We start from the raw sequence: 25,219 nt of genomic DNA on the forward strand, positions 1-25,219 counted from the left end.
TCAAGGATGCTTATTACCATATCATGGTACATCAAGCGTCCAGGAGACATCTGCGCTTCAGCCTAGGAGGCAGTCATTTTCAGTTCTGCGCGCTGCCCTTTGGTCTCACCACAGCCCCCAGGGTGTTCACCAAGTGTTTGGCGGTCGTGACTGCTCACCTGAGAAGTCTAGGATTCCAGGTGTTTCCGTATCTAGACGACTGGCTCCTAACTGCCACCTCCAAGCATCTACTATTGGAGCCTACAAGCCACTATATCACTGGGCAATTCCTTGGAATCACCTTCAATTGGCCAAAGTCTGTGTTGCTGCCATCTCAACGCATAAGATTCATAGGGGTAGAGATAGACTCAAACCGAATGCGGGTCTATCTACCTACAGACAGAATACAAACCATACAGGCTCAAGTTCGAGCCTTACTTCCCAGATCCAAAGCCCCAGCCAGAATGGTCCTGCAACTATTGGGATCCATGTCCGCCACAGTTCTTCTAGTTCCCCTGGCAAGGTTGCACATGAGAATTCTCCAGTGGCTTCTTTCAGCTCAGTGGTCCTTTCAGGAACTCCCTCTCAGTCACCTCATATGGATCACGGAAACCTGCAAACGGGACCTTTGCTGGTGGCTAGTGCCCTCCAATTTGGATCAGGGACGACCCTTTGTTCCACCTCCTCCTGCAGCCACTTTGACCACGGACGCCTCCCAGATGGGGTGGGGGGGGCATTCCCTGGGCAGGTCAGTCCAAGGCAAATGGCACCCAGAAGAGACCCTACTTCATATTAACATCCTAGAAATGAGGGCAGTGCTTCTGTCCCTTCAAGCCCTTCATGATTACCTCCCTCAGGGCGTGATTGCCGTTCACTCAGACAACATGTCAGTTGTCTGGTACTTGAACAAACAGGGAGGGACCAGATCCTATCCTCTTTGCAGAGAGGCCATGCGGGTTTGTGAATGGGCAGTGTCGACCAAACGCTTTCTAGTGGCTACTCATATCCCGGGCAAGTCCAATGTGATAGCCGACAGACTGAGCAGAACCATCCTCTCTCCTCACGAATGGTCTCTGAACATTACAGTTGCAAATCAGATTTTCAGCAAATGGGGAGTTCCATGTTGCGACCTCTTCGCGACTCCTCTAAATGCGAAGTGCAAAAAGTTCTTCTCCCTCACCCCGGCTCCAGGGAAGAGCCCCATGGACGCACTAGCCCGTCCTTGGCCCACCGGCTTGCTTTATGCCTTCCCTCCAGTTCCTCTCCTTCCCAGGGTGATCCAAAAGGCGTCTCTCTTGGGGAGCAAAATGATCTTAGTTGCTCCTTACTGGCCTCGTCAAGTATGGTTCCCCTATCTTCGGAAGTATGCTCTGGAAGGTCCATGGTTCCTGGATCAGATCCCAGACCTTTTGGTTGATCAGTCGGGACTATTCCACCAGTCCCTACACACCTTAAAATTGACGGCTTGGCTCCTCCTGTTCCGACTATAGTCAGGAGTCATACATTGGATCCAGAAGTTGTACACATCTTAACTTCGGCCCACAAGTCTGCTACAAAGAAATTGTATTCTAGCAAATGGAAAAGATTTGCTATTTGGGCTCAACTCCGGGGCCTGGATCCCATCACTATTCCCGTATCAGAAATACTAAAATTTTTAACTTCTCTTTTCAATCAAGGCTCTTCAGTCTCTACCATCAAGGTTCAATTGGCAGCTATTTCCAATTTTCACTAATCTATAAACCCTCCTTTAATGAGCAACAGATTGTGTAAGACCTTCTTGAAAGGTGCTGCGCTTTTAAGACCTCCGATTTCTCATCCTGCTCCTCCATGGGATCTCGATGTGGTGTTACACGCCTTAACTTCCTTCCCCTTCGAACCGGCAGCGACATGTGATTTAAAATTTCTATCGTGGAAGACTGCTTTTCTGGTGGTGATTACTTCTGCCAGAAGGGTTTCAGAGCTTCAAGCTTTGTCTGTAAAACCTCCGTACTTGGTTTTTCACAAAGACAGAGTATCTCTCAGGCCAAATCCTTCCTTTGTCCCTAAAGTTTGTTCCAGTTTCTGCCTACAACAATCATTAGAACTTCCAGTCTTCTTTCCGAAGTATTCTAACAAAGCGGAATTCATATTCCACACATTAGATGTCCACAGGCAGTTGCGTTTTTATTTAGAGAGGACCAAACAAACAAGGAAAACAGATCAGTTGTTTGTATCCTTTGCAGACAATAAATTGGGCAAAGCTGTCACAAAGGTCACTATTGCCATATGGATCAGGGACTGTATTACTCAAGCTTATTCTTATTCTAACAAAGAGCTTACCACCTCTGTCAAAGCTCATTCTACAAGGGCTATGGCTACTTCGATAGCATTTCATTCTAAGCTTGCCATTAGTGACATTTGTGCTGCGGCTACATGGTCTTCGCCGCACACTTTCATTTCCCACTACAAATTGGATGTGGCATCTAGAGGACGAGCTTCATTTGGTTCCACAGTGCTCAGGAGTGTTTTCCAATGAGCCACCCAGGATTTAGGTGCTAGGGGCTGTCCCATCAGTATTGAATGTAGGCGAGATAGGATCACATAACATCTTTTAGTTATGTACTTACCATAACTTTAGATGTTTGGGATCCATCTACTTCATTCTAATAACCCACCCTCCTTCCCCCTTCCTTGGAGATCAGAGGATATCAGAAGGTCCGAATCCTGTTGTTTCATCTTGAAACATCTAACAATGTTATATAAACAAGTTGTGCATGTGTGCATGAATGCGGACAAACAAGATCTGGGGGATTAGTGGTGGTGCATCCTGGGATAAGAAATAGCTCAGCCAATAAGAGGCCTCGCTCTATAGCATAGCGTGCCGAGTCGGAGCCGAGGGATCGGCTCTGAGCCATCAGTATTGAATGTAGGCGAGATGGATCCCAAACATCTAAAGTTATGGTAAGTACATAACTAAAAGTTATGCCCCTCTGAAAGTACTGTTGTCCACTTTGAGTCAAGAAACCACACCAACATTTGCTTTTGCTACCATTTATTAAAACAAACATATAAACAAATATTATAATTAATATTGTATGATAGTTAATCATAACCAAGATAGCAGAGTAACCATTGCAAGTCTTAAACATGAAGTAACCAAGGCAGCCTGCTGGCATCCCCAAGCCCATCAACTTATGGTCCACGTGCATACAACAAGCCCCTTGGACAAATCTCTTCACCCATCAAGGTAGTGTCTTAAAACATTTTACCTCGAAGACTTGCTTTTTAACAATGACTCTTCTTTCTTCCCAACCTGTCACAAAACACAAGAGGCTGCTGAACTAAAAGAGGGGAATTTAAAGGGGGGGATTTGAGGCTATGAGGCAACTGTCCACTAGCATGCAAACATATACTGTTCCCTACCTTCATGTCCTCTCATTAACATACAATTAAAATAATAATGTTTAATAACTGAATTATTGGTTGCACAAGCACTTTAGTGAGTATCCAAGCAAATATATTGATTGATGGACAATGATAACTGCAAGTGAAATAAATCAAAACCAAAATCATGTAAGTGGCTTCTGTCCTGTGCATATAAGTCCCAGTCTGGTCTTGCTAGATCATCATGCTTAACGACATGGTTATCAATTAAATTCACTGCTTAGATCACCTGGTTAAGTCATTGCCTCCAAGATGAATGATCAGGGTGGAGGGTTTTGGTCAACTGTCTAGTAGAGAGTACTAAGTGCACCCAGTAGCTGAAACCAGGATAAGCGTGAAAAGCCAGAACAACAAGTTACTTAAGCTTTATGATGCAGCAAACACATTAAACCACTGGGGCAAACCACTGCTTGTGATGCATCTCGCTGGATAAAGAAACGATCCATATTCCACAACACCTTTTTCCCTGAAAAATAAAATACTGTAGCTACACTCTGATGTAGGAAAGATAAGTGGCAGACATGTATCTCCCAGTCCCCTTTAAAACCTTTGTTGAATGCCTTTTGAGTGCAAATTCTCAGGGCCAATCTATGTACAGGTAGATTAACTTCAAAGGGAGTGATCAAACAACCTGATGTTAAACAAAATATAGGACACGGGAGATTCCCTTGACTTAACTTGTGCAATCCTGAGGTCCAGTGGGACAGGTAAGTGACATTATAAATCCCTTCCCCTAGGCAATCATGGTGCCCCCCCCCCCAACTGGATTGATCTGTCTTTGGCTTAAAACACATCCTCCCAGTGTAACACCTGAAGGAGCCAATCCACTCTAAAAGCCCCCGTGTAAAACCAGGTAAACAAAGTGGTCCAGCAAATATAAAAGTGGAAACTGTCCGAGGTATAATACCTACCCACAATGATGTGTCCCATTAGGAAATGCCGAGGTATAATACCTACCCACAATGATGTGTCCCATTAGGAGATGCCGAGGTATAATACCTACCCACAATGATGTGTCCCATTAGGAGATGCCGAGGTATAATACCTACCCACAATGATGTGTCCCATTAGGAGATGCCGGTATAATACCTACCCACAATGATGTGTCCCATTAGGAGATGCCGAGGTATAATACCTACCCACAATGATGTGTCCCATTAGGAGATGCCGAGGTATAATACCTACCCACAATGATGTGTCCCATTAGGAGATACCGAGGTATAATACCTACCCACAATGATGTGTCCCATTAGGAGATGCCGAGGTATAATACCTACCCACAATGATGTGTCCCATTAGGAGATGCCGAGGTATAATACCTACCCACAATGATGTGTCCCATTAGGAGATGCCGAGGTATAATACCTACCCACAATGATGTGTCCCATTAGGAGATGCCGAGGTATAATACCTACCCACAATGATGTGTCCCATTAGGAGATGCCGAGGTATAATACCTACCCACAATGATGTGTCCCATTAGGAGATGCTGAGGTATAATACCTACCCAGAATGATGTGTCCCATTAGGAGATGCCGAGGTATAATACCTACCCACAATGATGTGTCCCATTAGGAGATGCCGAGGTATAATACCTACCCACAATGATGTGTCCCATTAGGAGATGCCGAGGTATAATACCTACCCACAATGATGTGTCCCATTAGGAGATGCCGAGGTATAATACCTACCCACAATGATGTGTCCCATTAGGAGATGCCGAGGTATAATACCTACCCACAATGATGTGTCCCATTAGGAGATGCCGAGGTATAATACCTACCCACAATGATGGGTCCCATTAGGAGATGCCGAGGTATAATACCTACCCACAATGATGTGTCCCATTAGGAGATGCCGAGGTATAATACCTACCCACAATGATGTGTCCCATTAGGAGATGCCGAGGTATAATACCTACCCACAATGATGTGTCCCATTAGGAGATGCCGAGGTATAATACCTACCCACAATGATGTGTCCCATTAGGAGATGCCGAGGTATAATACCTACCCACAATGATGTGTCCCATTAGGAGATGCCGAGGTATAATACCTACCCACAATGATGTGTCCCATTAGGAGATGCCGAGGTATAATACCTACCCACAATGATGTGTCCCATTAGGAGATGCCGAGGTATAATACCTACCCACAATGATGTGTCCCATTAGGAGATGCCGAGGTATAATACCTACCCACAATGATGTGTCCCATTAGGAGATGCCGAGGTATAATACCTACCCACAATGATGTGTCCCATTAGGAGATGCCGAGGTATAATACCTACCCACAATGATGTGTCCCATTAGGAGATGCCGAGGTATAATACCTACCCACAATGATGTGTCCCATTAGGAGATGCCAAGGTATAATACCTACCCACAATGATGTGTCCCATTAGGAGATGCCGAGGTATAATACCTACCCACAATGATGTGTCCCATTAGGAGATGCCGAGGTATAATACCTACCCACAATGATGTGTCCCATTAGGAGATGCCGAGGTATAATACCTACCCACAATGATGTGTCCCATTAGGAGATACCGAGGTATAATACCTACCCACAATGATGTGTCCCATTAGGAGATGCCGAGGTATAATACATACCCACAATGATGTGTCCCATTAGGAGATGCAGAGGTATAATACCTACCCACAATGATGTGTCCCATTAGGAGATGCCGTATATGTTTCCTGGGATCTTGAAATGCTCCCCAGATGTTTTTCCACCTCTTAGTTAACCTAGGAACTAACCTGTGTCCTTTAATATCAGGTAGCCCTGATGCATATCCTAGCCAGCTTATGGCTAATAGGTACATGCTTAAGGTACTGTGTGCCTCCTCTAACAAACATCTCTGAATTAAAAAATGGGTAGTAGTTGCAGGAACCAGTGTCTGGACTGATGGAGAAGAGTCTTATATTTTTTTAAAAGCTGGTATAAATGATAAGCAAGCCATTTTTTGTTTGTAGACCAGTATTTGGATGAAAGAGTATAGGCTAATCCTCAACAATAATCCAAATGTCAGCTGGAATCAGTGTCCCAAAAGGAGCTGCCTCTGGAACCAGTTGCTGAAATCTGGTGAACTGGTACAAGGATAAACTGTCTGCAGTGCTCTTATCCTTGCCTAGAATGTGTTGATTTGAAAAGTTCAAATTGATCTGTAAACTTAATAGGAGCAAGTCTTCTTACTGAATGGACTTTGAAGATCTTTTGTGAATGGCTCAAACCACCACTTGGTTATTAGAGAAAAATATAACTCTCCTGTTAGCAAAGTGCTCCTTCCAAACAAGCATGGCTACCCATATAGGCAGAATTTCTAAAAAAGTAATACTTTGCTTCCTTTCTTCTGGCCAAGAAGAAGGCTATTTTCCAATAACCTCCTCCTTTGTAAGTAACATACCATCTCAAACCCTTCAGCTGCATCAGTGAAGAGCAGCATTTCATTAGAGAAAATCCCCAGGCTCTGCCAAAATGTGACTCCATTGTAGTGATTCAAAAAGGTCTTTCATCATCTGCGGTCTTGGATAGACCACGCGAAAGCGCTCATTTTACTTCTAATAAATCGTTTGTTTGATTTTATGGATTGCCTGTGAGTTTCTGTTACAACTATAGCAGTTTCCGCTAATAACTGGATTTTCCATATGTGCTTTGGTACTATACTCTTTCTATACGGATCATCTGCGGTCTTTGCTAATCTTGCAAGTGACATGTACTCAGTGGTGTTTACGTTTTCAGCATTGTAGCAAATTATTTAGATATCTAAAAGAAATGTCCTGCCTGGAGAAATGGCCCTATAAGTGAAATTAAGGAGTCTTGCCACTGCATAATTTCCTTGACCCTAACCATGCTCACTTTAAGGAACCTACCGATAGTATTGCAGCTTGCCCACAGGAAGTTTAAAGGATGCAGCTTTGACATCATTTACTAAACCTAAAAAAGCTAATGGCTTGGCTAGGGTCATTTAGCTTATTTAGAGCTAATGGCACACCCAGGTTCATGCAATGGTTAAGAAAGAGTTGCATGCTCTCCTTTGCCCAGTCTTCCCCTGATCAATTATCAGGAAGTCATCCAAGTAATGAATGTCTGCTTGCCCTGGTGCTTGTCACTGTCAGAGGAAGTGTAAAGCAGAGCTGAATGTTTCAAAGGCTGAGCAAGCTTGGCAGCAATCCATGGGCACAGTTCTGATGAAAAACAATTTTTGTCAAAGGAGAAATTAGCAGGGGACAGTCTCCCTCCCTGGTGGGGAGAGGATGGAATGCAAACTGAATGTCTAGCTTGCAAATCTAAGGGCTGTCAAAGCCGTTGATAATCCCTACAGTATTGTGTAGGTATGCATAGTAGACTATTGTTAGTTAACTGACAGAGAAGCCAGCTGGGAGGGAGGGGTGATGGATTAGGTAAAATTCTCTCTCCATCTTTTTCAGGATCAGCCCAATTGTTGACATCCTAAAAGTGGGCCAAGGGGGTTGTGACAACAGGCCAATGGTCCTCCCTGCTTTTATTCCTTATCAAGCAAATTTTTGACTACTTCCTCCCTGCCTTCAAATGAAGATATGTTTTTTTTTTTACTATTTTAGAATCCTGAGTTACCAAAGATTGTAAGGCAAAGCCTGACATAAGCCCTTTGATGAGAAATCATGCTGCTGCCTTTTTGGGGTATTGGATAACTCTTCTGCTAGCTTAGTGACCCTGATTGGGGAATGATATAACTTCACTGTGTTACTGACCCTGGGAAGAGTTGACTTAAAGTGCACAAAATTGGGCTTATCCCAAGATGAAGCATCCTGGCTAAGACTGTAACCTTTTTCTCCATACACCACAATATGGTTCAAAGTTATTTGCTAGACATTAGACCAGCATCTGCTAGCAGGACTGGACTTTTCCTCATACAGTGTGAACAAAGATAGGGAAACCTTCAAGATGACCAGGAACATTTCCCATTGTTAAAAGCCCTGCAATATTTAACATTGGACTGGACATAGTAGGGCTAGTGTTACCAATGGTATCGGGCTTGTCAAACATTACACTGAACCAGATATCAGGCTGACACTGATACCACCAAAGAGTCTTATCTGATGCTTTTAATTTCCTGAAATGCTGATCTTACCAGGACCATGTAGCTCCTCCAAATATGCGGTGAGCTTCCTTAATTGTAAGGAAATATGCCAGCAAAGAAAGTGCCAGGTTTGAGTCCTTTTCAATGAGCATAGCCTTATAAACAGTAAAGCCCAATATCTAATTGTTCCACCTTCTAAAAAATGTTTTGGAAGAAGCTTTTCTGCCTAAGGCAGCCACTGCTGCTGCAAGGTTTCTTGACCATGCAGTTTCTGGCTCAATAATCCCTTGGCATCCCTTCTGGGTCGATTAAGTCAAAAATGTTTATGTAGTTTCCTCAAACAGCTTTCTCTTTAATATTCATGGTGACATGAGCAGTGATATGGGATCCAGAAATATTAGACTTCTCCATTTTGCCTAATGCCATAGGTGCCAGAAACTGAGCCATTTTATGGTCTGGGTCAGCTATGTTTTCCTACCCTAAAATGGAAGGTGCCTGTTGATTTGATACAGCAGTCTATATGGATGGTTGTTCTTACATGGGTTGCTGGGCATCTTTTGGACTAGTGTTATTCAAGCAGCATTTTGTCCCAAAATTGTTTTCTAAATCTGTATCAAATATTGTAGACTTTCCCTCTTCCAGTAGTAGTTAAGTATTCATAGTAAGGATTAACCTAATGTGTCTCCCTGCCCCAACCCAATTCACCCCCCCGCCATGATGTGAGGTCCTGCCCCAGTATCATCATCATTACCTTTGTCTCCAGGGATCAGAAGCTCTACAGGACCAGGACCATCTTAATGATTTTTCCATCTTGGCTTTTGGGCTGGTGCTTCAGATGATAGTTGTTCTGATTCTGTGGCTGGCTGTAGTTGCCTTGTAATGTGTGGATTCTTGTCATGATCATTTGCCATTACCAGTTCTGAAAAGAGATCTTGCGCCTCAGAAGTTAGACGTTACAGTCTCTCCCTCAGCATCTGAATAAGAACTGAACCTGAAAATTATGAAAGTGATAAGTTGATGAAGTGTACAACCTCTAAGCCATATTATAAACTCCTCATAAAATACCACCCCACCCTTGGTTAGTGTCCTTGACTCACAAAAAAAAAAAACAAAAAAAAAATGAAATTGTTAAAATTCTATTTGCCTTGAGCCCTTTCACTTGTTGGAGTGATTCTAATTGTCTTATCAAGGATTAACTTTCTGTAACAACCATGGTAGACGAGTTATCATTAGTCTTCATCTCCACCTGTATATCCATTGATTTCTCTGAGAGTGCTTATACTCAATTGGCCAACAGATAATTAAGAAGACCTATTACAAAATTGGCTCATTATATAGCAAAGCTGCCTTTCTTCCTGTATGAAGCTCTACAATAAATACATTACTAACAGCACTGGCTCTTTTGCTGCAAATCCCTACTTATTGATGCTGTTTTAATTTACTTTTTCAATAACATAATTTCCCTGAATGATAGTCCATTTGCTTCTTCCTCATATCTGCAGTTCAGGAAATCAAAGCACCATCATTCCTTTTATGTTTGGAATGCCCAGATGCAAAGCTGCTACAAGCATTCTTGAACACATATTCTCGTCCTTCTACTTCCCATTAACTGATGCCCTCCAGCTTTAAAACATGCATGACCTCTTAATTGTTTATTATGTTCTTATTTGTAGGATAACATGTGGGAAATAGCCAGTCATTGGCTGTGTGACCTGATACCTTAAGTAGCCTACATTCAGTCTCCTTTACCAAGCGTAGCATTACAACCGGGATAAAAGAGAGGCTTTAATATTGTTATTAAGTCTTGCTCTCCTCACAATTATTCATTGACCTGCATTTCTGAAGGGTAAAAGGTCTGAATTCAAATGAAAGAGATTGTTATTAATCCAGCATGCTGTACAGCTGAGAAAAGAAACAAAGACTGACAAACTTGCACCTCCCTCCTTGCTCCACAGAAAATCAGGGAAATGCTGCCAGACACTCCATTATGCTTCGAAGCCTGCAGTTGGAAGCCAGGCCGAGGATCATAACCTTAAAACTTCCTCCCAGAATTCCCATTCTAAGCGTATAATCCTAGATCTCAACAATCATTGATTAGTCTCAACTAAGTCAGGGACAAGTCCAGTAAAAATCAACAGTCAGGCACTTATATTAACAGTAATATCTTGTAACACAGACAGAATAAGAGAATGTGGATTAGCATTCCTTTTCTGAAGTTAAATTAGACTATAACTCTAATTACCGATGTTATTTATTAAGTGTAATTCACCTCCATATGACAAAAGTTTCCAGTTTTAGGAGATAGTACCAGAGAAGGAGTTAAAGCATACTGCACTTCAACTCACTTCATGCAGCCTGAAGCAAAGCCCTGTAAATTAACTTCTAAAGGTGTTCCTGAGCCATCACCATTCAGGCCCATCTTGGGTGACTGTGATTTACTATACCTACCTAAAGTAACTATCTAACAAGAATCCTAAAATAGAAGTTGCATCCACTAATAACTCGTACTGTGAAACTGGTCCAAGGTAAATTAGTAAATCAAACAACCTGGACTTGAACCTCTGACCATCTCCACTTCAGTTCACTGCTTTGACTCTGTGCCAATTCCCAAACATAAAAAGGACAGCTGATTTCAGTTTGAAGTTCATCTTTAACTATTACATAATGTAAACCTTCTAAAAGTTATTATCAACATTTTTAATCAGGACCATTACCAGAATGTTTGTTGGTGGGCAACTCTGTGCAAAAAATCTTTCAAATGCACAAAATGCAAGATGTTTGGTCTGTCAAGCCATCTACTGAGGTGAGCATAACTATTTGAAAAGGGGGTATTTAAAGTTTTCCAATAGTCTGCCCCTCACTCCACAACTCACTCACAGACAACAAACTTGCAGGCAAGACTTGTTTAGGGTCAGGTCTCACATTGCAGAACCACTTTACAGGTTTTTATTTTATTTATTTATTTTTTTATATTTTGGAGTATAATCATGGTACTCCATGCACTACACAGGTATTATATGGGTGGTAAATGTGGTCCAGCCAAAATAACGGACATAGCATACACACATATGGAGGGGAATTTTTGGCAGTGAAGACAGTAGACATTTCAGAATACAAAGTACAGCAACAGAAGAGCTAATAACAGGAGAAGCTGATATTAAATACCTAGAATGGAATGAATAGGAAAGTTGAGGAAGGAGTGTGTATCAGTTTATAAGTTGGCAAAATCAGCAGATTAGGCACCCATGGTTTTCTGAGATGAATGCAATAGTGTGACCATGGGGTTAGGTGACATGGTCTGGGTTCTGACATGTGCGCATGCAGTGCTTGGTTGAGTATTGTTTGAACCAATGTATGAACTATAAATAGTCTTGGATTTCAGTAAGCTCAGGTGGGAAAGATTACTACAGTTTAGGGACAGAAACATAGAAGCTGTGGTCTGTGGAATGAAGTTTAGTGGATGAAGTTATGAGAGTAGGGCCATTAGTGGACTGTTATCTTAGCTTGTAATGTGGACTGAATGTTGTTAGTCTCATAGTTGGGGAGATGGTGAGTCATGGTGTAGTAGTTTGAAGAAAAGGGATCCAAGATGGATGAATGAGAAGCTGATATGCCTTTTCCCAGGAGTTGCAATGATATCCATGCTGGTCTGAATTGATGATGAAATGACAGATTTTATTAGAAATAAATTGTAAGGTGTTTTTTTTTTTTTTTCAAGACAGTGGCAAATAGGGGTAGGCCATATTCTAGTTGTTTAAGAAGAATACAATTGCTTAAAGCTGCTCTAGTTGGTTGTGAGAGGAAATAAGATATCTTTTGGGCCCAGAATAGAAGGTAGTTAACTGTGGCCCTGACATTTCAACTTCTTTGGTGGGGCTTGAATTAAGTACTTTGTCATCTAGACTATGTAATTAGATAGGTAGGGGGTTCTAATCTCACAGCAGTCAGTTTATGTGTGTGTATGTAACATGAGGGGGTTGTGTATACAGTCGGGTAAGTATGACCTTACACACTGCTGGCCTCATCCACATGTCATTAGTTGATAGAGTCACATGGCTCATTCTCCAATTCCTGAATGGGCGACATTATATGAATGCAATGACATTATATAAACACTATTGTATCCAGTTTTTTTTTTTAGCAGTTACATTGTGCCATGCTGAGATAATACTCAGATCTATGTAGTCTTGGAAGCTAAGGGACTGGTCAAGACAAATGCTAAGGTATCTAAATGATGCTGTGGACTGAATTAAGATGCTGTCCAGGTCTTTCATATGGAGAGGACCAGTGGATTTAGTCAGCCTTTTCTTTGTGTCTAACAGCATGAACTTGTGAACTTACTTTTTTTTTTTTTTTTTTTTTTTTTTTTTAATAGGGTTGAGAAGTATATTTTTAGGAAAAAGACAGTTGTTTAGTTGTAGAAGGTCAGCTTGTTGTTGATTTCTCAATGATGTCATGAGAAGGGTTGGATCTATAGATAGCTATGTCATTAGCATAAAAGATGAGTTGTAGATGAGGTATGTCAAGGGGCATTATATTTATAAAATTTTGGAAGAATTGATAAGCTGAGGAATCCCTGAAAGAGTGGTGGCTGTATCTAATAAAGCAGGGCCAATTTTAACTATTAAACTCTGGTTGGTGAGGAAATCTTGGAAACATTAGGTAGATTCAGAGCTTACACTGATGCTTTATAAGTTGGCTAATATGATGATGCGGTCAACTAGGTCAAAGGTCTGCCATAGGTCAATAAATACTACTACAGTGGCATTACCACAATCCATGTTAGTGGGGATGTTATCATTGCGCATTATGAAATCAGTCATAAATTGTCTACCTGGCGATAGCCCTGCTGCTTCTGAGAAAATAAGTGGAATATGTCACAGTAAGTGGGGAATTGGTTGTAAATGACTGTTTCAAGGATTTTAGCAAAGGTATGAAGTACTGAGATTGGATGGAATTGGGAGGAATTAGTTAGCTAGCCAGCTAGCTAATCAGAGAAGTCCAACTGGCCATGCCCATTTTAAGCAGCAACATGGGAATAAAAGCTCCACATTTACAAAAGTAATACAGACATAACAACACAAAATGAAATAAAACTATTTAGAAACAAAATCATCATTTATTCAAACGGAATGCATAAAAAACACAAGCATTAAACATTCAGAATGAAAACATACACATGGAAATGATTATTTGTAGAACACATTTATAGTAAAATATAAATGGCAATTTGGTAGTTAATGAAATGGCCATTATGTACTGAGTTATTGAGAAAGAAGAAAGTCAGGTAGCAGTAGAAGGGCAGTATATATCTTGGGTAAAATATTAGAAAAGAAAGAAAAGTGTAAAATGGTATATTAGGGTGGTAAATAGAAGATGGGGTTCAATAATGGAAGTAAGGTAAAGAAACTGGTAAAAGATGACTAGACGAAATGCAAATGCAAAGCCATTTATGAAAGGAGAATTAATCATGGCCTTCCTATATGGATTGTACTCCACAGTTTGGTAAACATCTGCTGGAAGTTTATTTCAGCATTGTGACACCGATACAATTTTAAGAAAAATGAACTTTTGTGAGAGACAAAGGTAGGATAATTTAGTTTCCAGAAAGGAAATACACTATTCAGTTAGAGGTTTCAGAAAAGGATATGTATCATAATGGCATACAAAAAGTGTTTTCCTGTCACTTCTGGAAATAGGTTCTGCCCAGCCACACTATCCTGATCAAAATTAATACTACTACCACTATTAGTATCAATAGCAATAATAATAATAGTAATAATAATAAGTGCATAGCTATCAGAATGAGCAGAATGTCAAACTGCATTATGTTCAGGTCTGTTTTTCAAAGTTGGGGATGCCTTGCATATATAGAACATAACTATATTTCACTGGCTTTACGTCAGAAGTAAAGATCTTATGTATTTCAGTGAAAAATGACCTTTACCAGAAGTGGAAAGATAAAATCACTAAAATTCCTTGCACTAGCAATCACACTGCTGTCCAGCCAACAATAGTACAGAGCTGCCTGCAAGTTTTTAGGAAAGGAATAACAGTGATTTACACAGAAGCTCCTGTAAAGGCAAGCAGATGAATGTACCATGCAGTATTCTTGGCAAAAGCACAGCTAGAGTTTGTATTTATATGCTTATTTAAGAGTTTAGCAACTTTATTTTAACTGAGCTGCACTTAACTGCTTACAGATTATAAGGGGCAGTTACTGTCAAAAAGTCTGCCTTTAATGCTGACATAACTTTCGTGTGTATGTACTTTGTCATTACCAAAATGAGCTTCATCTTTTACGTCAACTTGCCTAATAAGTCTCAGACTTTGCTAATATAAAACAGATCAGAATTGCACCTGTTCATATATTCATAGGTTCATAGGTAGGTACTAGGCTATTGGCCCTAGGGCCTATATAAGCCTAGCCAAAGGTACCCTGGCTTTCGCCACCCAAGAAAATTATTTTCCTGTGCCACTGTCGAGCAGAGCCACAGTAGTGATCCCCGGGGTGAATTTCCTATCTCCCATCCAATCATCAAGATTTTTCTTGAACAGTGCTAATGAGGAGCTTTGTTTGATATAGATAGGTAGTTTGTTCCAGAGTATGGGAAGTCTCTGGGGAAGGAATCTATCCCTCCAGCATGTTCTGTTTATTGTGGTGACGAGGTTTAGGTCCCTAGAGCATGTAGCTCTTAGGGATTGGGATTTCTTTAAGTGGAGCATGTCTAAAAGCTCTGGGTTTGACATAGCTTTGTGTGTTAGGCAGAGATTGCTTCTGAGTAGGCAATATGCAATGGAGTAAAGCTGCAGTTCATTATGTGAACATCTGAGGCTGCCTACAAGATCACTTAATAATTTTAAGCAAAGTACTAATTTTCACTGAAATGCAACATGGTCTTAGGGATTGGGATTTCTTTAAGTGGAGCATGTCTAAAAGCTCTGGGTTTGACATAGCTTTGTGTGTTAGGCAGAGATTGCTTCTGAGTAGGCAATATGCAATGGAGTAAAGCTGCAGTTCATTATGTGAACATCTGAGGCTGCCTACAAGATCACTTAATAATTTTAAGCAAAGTACTAATTTTCACTGAAATGCAACATGGTATAATATGAGAACCATGTACTCCATATGTGAGAACTGTGTCATTTATGCATAGTTTAACACATTCTATAGTCACCTGTAAGGCTTTACATTGCAGGAGTATGAGAATATATTTTTGAACTCATTTATACTGTCTTACAATGACTCGACACAGAATGCAAAATTATTTTTGTAATCACATTTTTCCTGAAGAATGGCATTTTTGTTCTATGTATTTTTTCACTCTGGTGTAGTCAGTGCTGGGCAGCAGATTTGCCACATTTGACTGCAGTTGTATGACACTGTCCCTAACTTGCTGGCTAAAATGTATACCTCTTGATCTGTTGGACACATCTGCTGTACCCCCTGGAGAAGGCCCGTCATTAGGCCGAGAATGGTGCCTTTCTTTTTTGTGCTTACCCTGAACATGGTGCTGGGATTTAGCCACAACCAAGGAAGAATTTATATGATGACAAATATTTCTAGTAAAGCTAATGCCAGACAGCTTACATTTTCCCATTTATTTTCTCCTGATACTCTCCAGATGTTATAAAGACATCAGCATCATACCTCCCTGTAGGGCTCAGTAGTCATTGAGTCTGCCCCACCTCTACCCTAAAGACTACTGGCCTTGCATTTCTCATTCATATGCAGTGGAAGTGACCTTGCAGTGCATAGCCCTGAATAGACACAGGTTTAGAAGGCAGAAATTTATGATCTTTGCTTCTAGATGAACAAAAGTTGAGCAGTGATTTTTTTCAAGTTGTTAAATTCTGATGATAAAACTTCCAAACAGAGATATGACAGAACTTAAATTTGCCAGTAAATGAAATGCAGCTTTAGGTACATAAAGACAGATACACTGAAACATTTTACAATGCAGATAATATTGATTTGCTACAAGATGTTTACCACAAGGAATAGTTTAGTTGTTTTCTTTCAGTTATGTCAAAGACAGACTTGGATATAATAAGCTGGTTGAAGACTAAAATGCCAGACAGAATTAAGAATGCAGATAATTTGCCCTCTGCTACTAGAATCAGAGAATATACTCAACAAATATGGAAGTGAACATAATTAGAAGGACAAGTGACATAATTTCATGCCAAGATTGTGTGCCAGTATGCAAGCACAACATTTAATACATAATAAAGCAGCTGATTTCTATTTATCAGAATGATACTGAACACATTTCTGAACAACATTTAGTATATAATGAGGACATATACCCTTTTGTCGAACTCAGATGTTCATCAGTCAAAAGGAATATCTTGCAAACCTGGTATATGGAGCGTTTCTCCCCATGCCTCCACTGAAAATGGGCTCTGTCCCAGTCGGACTTTTCCAGTAAACAAATGTTAAATAAATAAAATATTTCAATTACAGTAAACCCATACCTAAAAGAATGAGTGAGAAGGTCATTGAAAAACCAATCAGTAAAAACAAAATGAAAACTCCAGCAAAGCTAAAACTTCCATTGAGTGACCTCCCAAACCTCATGTATCAGAGGCACATGGAATATATGCAAATGATCCTTATAAGCATCAGGTGTTTCAGCTAATTTGTGATTCTGAATGCCCATGGCTTGCTTCATCATTTTAATGGACAATTTCAAGCCAATAAAGCCAAACCCCACTAACTTTGGATATGCATATTTTGGCCTTGTTATGACCTCATCAGCACAGAGCAAGCAGAGTGTTTGACTAAACATTAGAAACACAGTAAACCCATAAATGGAATGGCAAAGGTTTGAATGGGAATTTATATTTCTCTTTATGTTCTTTATATCAGTAGCTGAATTTTGTATATTAATGTGGTGAGCCTAGACAAATTATCTCCATCTCCCTCACACCCTTGTCAGTGCTTAGCATTACTTAAAGAAAATATATATGCCAGGACCAGGCAGGACTTTAACATTATAATCTTGTAAACCTATTTGCACTGCTATGTTATAAACATTTTTTGAGGAAGGTATTATAAACTTCTCTGCGGGAACTTTTAGCATTCCTTTTGCTAAGGAAATAAACTTTCCCAAAGTATTTGTGATGTGATTAATGAGACAATATGATAATATGAATTAAACTTAATACATATCTTTTGCCATTATAGCATTCACCATTCTGCCTATATTCATATATATAAACGAAAACCTTCCTTGAAAACATAGCTTCTTTTCTTCATTGTGCATTGCCAGGATGGGGCAGAATGATGTATATTGGGGGTATAGACTTCATATCCCACTTTCAAAAGGCAATTCATTTGATATAGTCAACACTTGCGCATGTTGTTGAAAATGATTTTTTTAAAAATAAGCAATCAGGAATGTTTCATACCATTTTTATTTATCTGAGTACTGTTTCTTTTAGGTATCAGTGCAATGAAGTGTTAAAAGGATAAATTATATTTTTAATGAAAATACATAGACTGCCTTCTTTATGTAATTCTATAATACAAAATGGGATAACATTTTATTTTTCATTATCTGAATATTCTTGCAGGGTATCTGTTCTAGGAAATGGAAGCCTTAGAATTATCAATGTGACTAAGCTGGATGCTGGAAGCTATACATGCATAGCAACAAACCCATTTGGGACAACAAGTAACACAGGAAGACTAACAGTAAAAGGTAATACATTTTACTCAATAAAACTATTTTGCTTTTGTTTGTTGATCAGCTCAGTAGCCCAGTTACAGTTGGTCATGGATTTTTTGTCGCTAGAATGCTACGATTATTAGTTTACTCTCCATTTTCTTTTAGGATAGTACTTCCGCATTATTAATTTCTTGCATATTATGTGGTAGATTAATTTGATAAATGTTAGACTGGGCAAAGTAAGGGCAAACTTCCCCCAAATGGTTACACGTTTGACACAGGACCTCAGTAGGTTAATCTTAGAGGTAGTTTGGTTGCCATGGTACTTATGAGAAAAAGGAAGGACATTCAAGTACAAATCTTACTATGCACTCGCCTGCATAATGTTTGAACATGTATTTGTTAGCTATTTCTTTAAAGCAGCTGTATAAAATATAGTGACATACTTTTATATGAAACTTGTATAATATATATATATATATATATATATATACATATATATATATATAAAATCATAAGCATTGCAAGCAGCAGCAAAAATGCATTTGTTTTAGTCAAGAAACAGCATTTGGTAGTCGTTGAGTACTGCATTTAGTTACTGGAGAATAAAGCATAAAAGTATGAAAGAAAGCCAAAAATAAAGGATTTCAGAGAGTGTTATAGATATGGTACATAGCACATGCAGGTATTGCCTTTGAAAAAGTAGAAATGCCTACATATCATTCTTAATCAACTTTGTAACATGACCCGTATCTGAACATGTTACAACACATTATGTGGTCAGTGGTGTATGTACAGTATATATGTGGTAGGATAACTCAGCTTGACAATAAATTAAATGAGATTCAGGGACTGTGATACTGTATACTAGTGTAATCACAGGACAGTGCAGTACTATTAGACAGTGAGAAAGAAGTGGTAATGATTTGCATACTTATAAGATTACACACACATAGGGACTGAGGAGTGCACATTCCATAGTTTTCCTCATTGTGGTGTTGTCATGCACAGGACAGTACATCAGGATAACTTATCATATGCTGCGTATATCTTTCACAGATGAGGTACATAGTGACACTGTACAGCAGGTGCACACCCATATTCATATTGTATATGCTATGCTATATCTATATATACATACAGGTCCACTTCTTAAACTCTCAAATTTCAATATTTCGAGCCGAGAATGTCGAAAGTGCAGTTTTTGAAACTGCACTATTTCAAATGTTTGTTTACTGAATCTGTGTTGCGTTTACTTTGGTGTGTTATTCATTGTGTTCTGTTACTTTAAGGGTTGTGTGGTATGGTGGGGGATGTTTGTGTCTGTACTGAGATTCAGATAGGTGTTCACATTTTAAGGGTTTTAGTGTTAATGTATTAATATTTAGTTGTTGTGGGGAGTTATAGAAGTAGGTTGGGGGTAGGTGGGAGAGAGTGTGTCTGTTTGTGTGTGTGTGTGAGTGCTGAATGTTATGATTTTTGTACATGTGTAGTGTGTGTTCATGTGTTATTAGTGAGTTTAAATATAACTCTCTGCAGTGCGAGTGTAGGGTAAGTCAGGGATGGTGTGTGTTCCTTTTTGTTCGGGTTAGTGTGACCTCAGAGTTGGTATATATAAGAAGCGGGGGTGTGGGTGGTGCAGGGGGGCTTTCCCTCCTGCAAAAATGTATAGTGGTGTTACTGGTTTTGTTTTTGTAGTGTTTGTGTTCTTTTGGGGGGGAGGGGGGTTATGTATTTGTGTTTTCTGAGATTCGATGTTATGAGTGTTGATGATTGTGATGTTTCATGCTTTTGAGGGTTCGACATTCTCTACTCAAAATACTGAAATTTGAGATTTCAGTATTTCAAGCTTAAGAAGTGGATCCATACATATATATATATAGATAGAAAAAGAGAGACAGACAGACAGAAGGAGCTAATTTAATATAATTATATGATTGCTCTGCTCTTTACATTTTGAATATACAGTACTGCATAATCTGCACCAAACGCTCACACACACACACACACACACACACACACACACACACACACACACACACACACACACACACACACACGCACACACACACTGCACACACAAACTGTATAATGTTTATGCGGTAAGGCACAAAGAGGATGTGCACGGTGCACATATCATTACTACACACCTGAAAGAGCTAGTCCCTTGTAATCGGTGAGTGTTCAGGGTATAGGACTACAGTAATATCTGTACTTTGCACAGCCTAAAGTACCTTATTGCTATTATAAAATGACTGCCTGTCTTGTTTTTTAGTTCAAATTTTATATTCAATGGTTTAAGTATATGGTTTGTAGTGTCTTTTAATGTAAAACAGTTCATCCACCTCTTTTTATTAATCAGTACTTGTGCAGTATTATAATTTTTTAACCATATGCAATTTTGGTCTGAAACATTAATGTTAATGATTTAAGAGATTTGTAAGTGAAACTGGTATGAACTGTTGCATAGACCAGTTTATCAACAACCTCTAACACTACACAACACTTTAACTCAGTTCTAGCCAACGAATGAGTCCAGATGAGGAGGAGACTAAAAGATCAGTAGCACAGTGCTTTTTCATAAATTTGCATACTGCTTTCAGGTAACACAGCCATAAAAATATTTGCAAGCATAAGCATTTTGGAGGCAATTGCAAGAACTGATCAACGTAGCATGTGCAAAGATACAATATTATTTAAAGGATCATTTGTTACAAGGTGCAATTGATAAGAAGACGTATGACTTCTTATATGTGGAAAAAACACATATTCCGGTAATATTCGGGATACCTAAAACACATAAGGGGATAGACAAATTAGCCTTTAGACCCTTAGTGTCTGGGGCAGGGTACATCATGGAACCATTGGCCATATTTGTAGATTACCATCTTAAGAGATTTGTAGGTACATTAAAGCATATTACCAAAGATTCATGGGATTTTCTTAGGAATATGACCAAGGAAAAATACAGTGACACAGTAATTATAGTTACAGTTGACGTGGTTGAATTATTCCCCAGTATTCCACACGGGTTAGGCCTTTAATGGTTATAGGAAGTATTGACAGAAGTCAGATATTTGGATGCCAATACTATTAACTTGATCATGTTGTTTGGAAACTACATTGCGAAGTAATTATATGTTGTTCAGTGGTGAGTACTACAAGCAGGAGAGTGATGTAGCTATGGGGGCAGCATGAGCCCCCCATATGCCAACCTAGTACTATACCATTGGGAGAAAAAGTACATTATAGAATCCAATTGGTTCAGGTATATAACATATTATACAAGATTCTTAGACAATATTTGTATTCTTTGGGATGGTCCCATTGTGGAATTAAATGTCTTTTTGATGTACATTAATAACACCACCCCTTTTTTTGAAATTTACTTACACTGCATCCCTTCAGGAGATTAATTACCTGGATGTTAGATTATACAAGGATTTAAATAAGAAATATTTTCAGTCTGCCATTTTTAGGAAACACACATTTTCTAACTCATACCTTCATTATGAGTAGTCACCCATTTTATCAAAAAAAGGGTATAGTCAAGGGTCAAATTATCAGGGCTTCGAGGATGTGTATCGATGAGGGAATCTTCAAATTAAAAAGTAAAATTTATAAAGGAATTATTCATTCAAAGGGGATACCCCATGGTCATGGTTGAAACCTTGGCAGATGAGGTTATTAAGGAAAGGGAATCCAAATACCCTCTATTGTTAGGCAAGGGTAGTGTTAGTTCTACCAACCATGAACATACTCAAGAAGAATATGACAGTGCTTTTGTACATACCTTCATTAGTAATTCTTCGGAAGTTGCGGGGATTACTAGAAAACATTGGGCTGTACTTAAAATACATGAGGAAACAGGGTGATGGATACCAGAATTCCCACAATTTATTAGAAAAAGAGATTCTAACTTGAAGGAGAGGTTTGAGAAAGGTATTACACACAACAATAAGGTTACCAAAAGTAAGAAGGGTACATACAGGTGTGACAGGTGTAATCAATGTAGGTTCATTCTCGGAAAATAAGACATTTTTCTAACATCTAGGAATTACAGGGTTAGAAGTAATGGTTACTACACTTGTAACAGTGTTGGGGTGGTATACATGGTAGTGTGTGGATCATGTTGCAGTTTCTATCTTGGGAAGACAGAAAGGAATCTCAAGAGAAGGGTATACGAACATTTTTATGACATTTCTAAACAAAAGGAAACTAGTGCACTCTATAAACACACATTAACTTTCCCCAACTACAATTTTAAGTTTATGGTTAAAAAACAGATAGTGGGCGAAGCCAGGGGAGGTAATTGGGAAAGTAAGCTGGAGTATAGGGAACTACACTGGCATATAAAACTTGATGCTCGAAAGCCCCCTGGCTTGAATGACTACATCGGTATTTCCAGTGTTTTGAAATTGAGATCTGCTAAATTATGACAACAGTTAGTATATTTTGTAAATAACAAAATCTCTTTGCAATATTTATATATTATTGAAGTTACATTTGTATGTTGGAATATGTAACATCTCAACAATGTGTTTTTACTTGTGAAATGTGGTATGTCTTTTTAAAACTGCTGTCAGAGTTAATTGAGGTATTACTGTTGGCTCATTTGAAAACATGCACCTATATTAGAAGGACTTAGAAGTTACAATATTGTTCTGAGGAAGCCTGACATTTGGTTAGGTGAAAGCGCTTAACTTCTATTTTGTACCCTGTGGACTTACAACTGAATTGGTGTGAATACACTTGTGCCAGTGAATTATTTCTCATGCTCCGTGAGCATTTGTGACTCTTTTTTATTCTGCTGGAAGTGTTTTATCCTGTTGGAGCTGTGCTGAGTTGAACGGACTGCACAGGTAATAAATTCCTGCTTTGGAAGCTGTGGTGTCTATTTTCTGTTATTGGTTTCATTTCGCTTTTTGGTTCAAGTATGCAATAGTGGTATCTCTTATTGCAGGAGTTATTAGGGAACTGAAGCTAGCAGAGTATGTTTGGACTGTGATGGTTCACATCATGTTTTACTCCCGAATCTGTAGATGACTATGTTTACTCTTCAAAACCAGGTCACTGCATATGTTGTTTTTTATTTCATTTTGTCCATAGTGACCATAGAGTTAATATATATAAGTAAAGGGATGTAAGGGGAAATGCGTCCCACACGGGGGTGGGGGGGGGGGTGCAGTGGGACTATCTCCCAGCAAAAACATTTTTTAGGATATATTTGTTGTGCAGACAGGCACTATGAAATGAATTTTCAATTAAATGGGTTTCATCATTTGAGTTTCAAGGAAATTAAGATATTACACTTCAACATAAATTTATCTCCTTTCACACAATGGACTAATTTCCTGAATTATGGAAATCTTAAATTGTTACACCCCTTCCTAAAAAAACAGTTCTAACCCACCAGACGACTAAAGTTCCTCCATTATTTCACCCTTCTCAGAAAAGCCATCTCTACCCAACTAATTGACCACCTTAATCGCCACAAGATTCTCTGTCCACTTTTCATTATTTTTGAAGAGTTTGTCTTATCACCTTGTTATCCAGTATAGATAATATGTATCAGAACTTTGACCTTGACAACCTCAGCTGTCTAGTTTTTGTGGACCTAACCAAAGCCATCAGTGTAACGTTGTATCCTAAATTAATTACTCATTTTCACTTCTATAGTGTTAGCTAAAAGCTTCTTCAACTAGTTCCAGCTAGTCTCGAGACTATCGAAAGACAGAACCTTACAAATTGCTTATGCCCTTACCTACTTTTCTCCCTCACCCTTCTTTCCTAGAATCTCAAAAGGCTCCATATTAGACCTGTTTTTTTTTCAAATGATTATGTAAAATTTCTTATATTAGGCAAATAACTTAATGTTCTGGTTCTACAAACATAACCAGATCTCTAAGGAGCTCTCACCTTAACTTACACTTCACTGCAATTATCTCAGCTTGTTATCTCTTGCCATTAATCTAGTTCATGGAGACTGGCTTGTTATTTCTAGGTAGCCCTAAGAGAAAGATATTTCTAGGTACAGCTAAAAATCTTTCCAGACATTAAAATTACATATCAGTAACCTTCTCCAAGAAAACACAATTAAAAAGGTGCACATTTTCAAATACCTAGGATTTGGAATTCTCACCCTCCTTCGTAAACCTCACATGAAGAAAATAGTATGCAAGCATCTGGTCACATTGACATTTCTAAATCGATTGCAACATCAACTCCCAAAATTCTTAAGAAAGTAATAATTCATTCAGCTGTACTACCCACCATTTACAAAGCCTTTCCCATCATCTGAAGCTTACCCTTTAAAATGTTACAACTCTAAAACATTCCAGAAATGAGCCTGTTAGTGACCTTGATTTCCCCAAGACCAAATACAACTGCACTTCCATATTAAATTCCATATGCATCTAATCAGCTTCAAAATAAGTCTTAGCACGTGTTTTATATAAATATTTCCACCTCCACTAGAAAAAGTCCTGTGTCTCTCAGTTCACATTTCACTTTTCTCCTACAGGCCTCCTTTGCACAGTCCTAGGTCAAACCATCCTAGTTAGCCTGCCATAATCTACTCTTTTTTCCCATGGCACAACCTTCTATCTAGAACTGCAGCCTTACAAATGTTCCCTCTACAGCTATACCTTCACCTTTAGAGTCACTCCTAAACAGTATCAGTTTTCATTTTCTGCCTGTACATGTTTCTAGATTAGCTAATTCTTTCCTCTTTTTGTAATTAACTGCATTGTTTGACTCTTGCCATTGTTACACATTTCCCATAAATCACACCTTCCTCTTTACTAGCTTGCCAATATAAATGTCAGCTTTGGTTCTTCTTCAGTTTTACCAGCAAAATTAACACAGGGTCACAAGAATCTACTTCCTTTAGTAAGACCATTTAATGAGTACACACATTCTGCCTGCATCTTGGGCTTTCTTGCTTAGGCAACTGATACTTGCATATGTTCTGTTTGGTATTCAATATGAATTGACATAATCCTTTTCTGACTGTATGACACAAACTATTATATTTGTTTAATAATCATCATTTTCTAATTTCATGAAATTTTATCCTAAAA

The 25,219-nt window shown here is 39.1% G+C and overlaps 1 protein-coding gene across 2 annotated transcripts in view; it reads left to right on the forward strand.

Moving 5' to 3' along the window:
- Nucleotides 1–25,219, forward strand: part of CNTN4 (contactin 4) — a 3,809,844-nt gene that overhangs the window by 3,283,564 nt on the left and 501,061 nt on the right. For both annotated transcript variants that reach the window (XM_044078010.1, XM_044078011.1), the window contains exon 13: nucleotides 18,043–18,170. In XM_044078010.1, the coding sequence (XP_043933945.1) occupies nucleotides 18,043–18,170 (128 nt within the window). The remainder of the gene's footprint in view (nucleotides 1–18,042; nucleotides 18,171–25,219) is intronic.

Source organism: Protopterus annectens, chromosome 7.part0 (assembly GCF_019279795.1).
Source record: "Protopterus annectens isolate FY-2018-M chromosome 7.part0, PAN1.0, whole genome shotgun sequence".
Taxonomy (NCBI): domain Eukaryota; kingdom Metazoa; phylum Chordata; order Ceratodontiformes; family Protopteridae; genus Protopterus; species Protopterus annectens.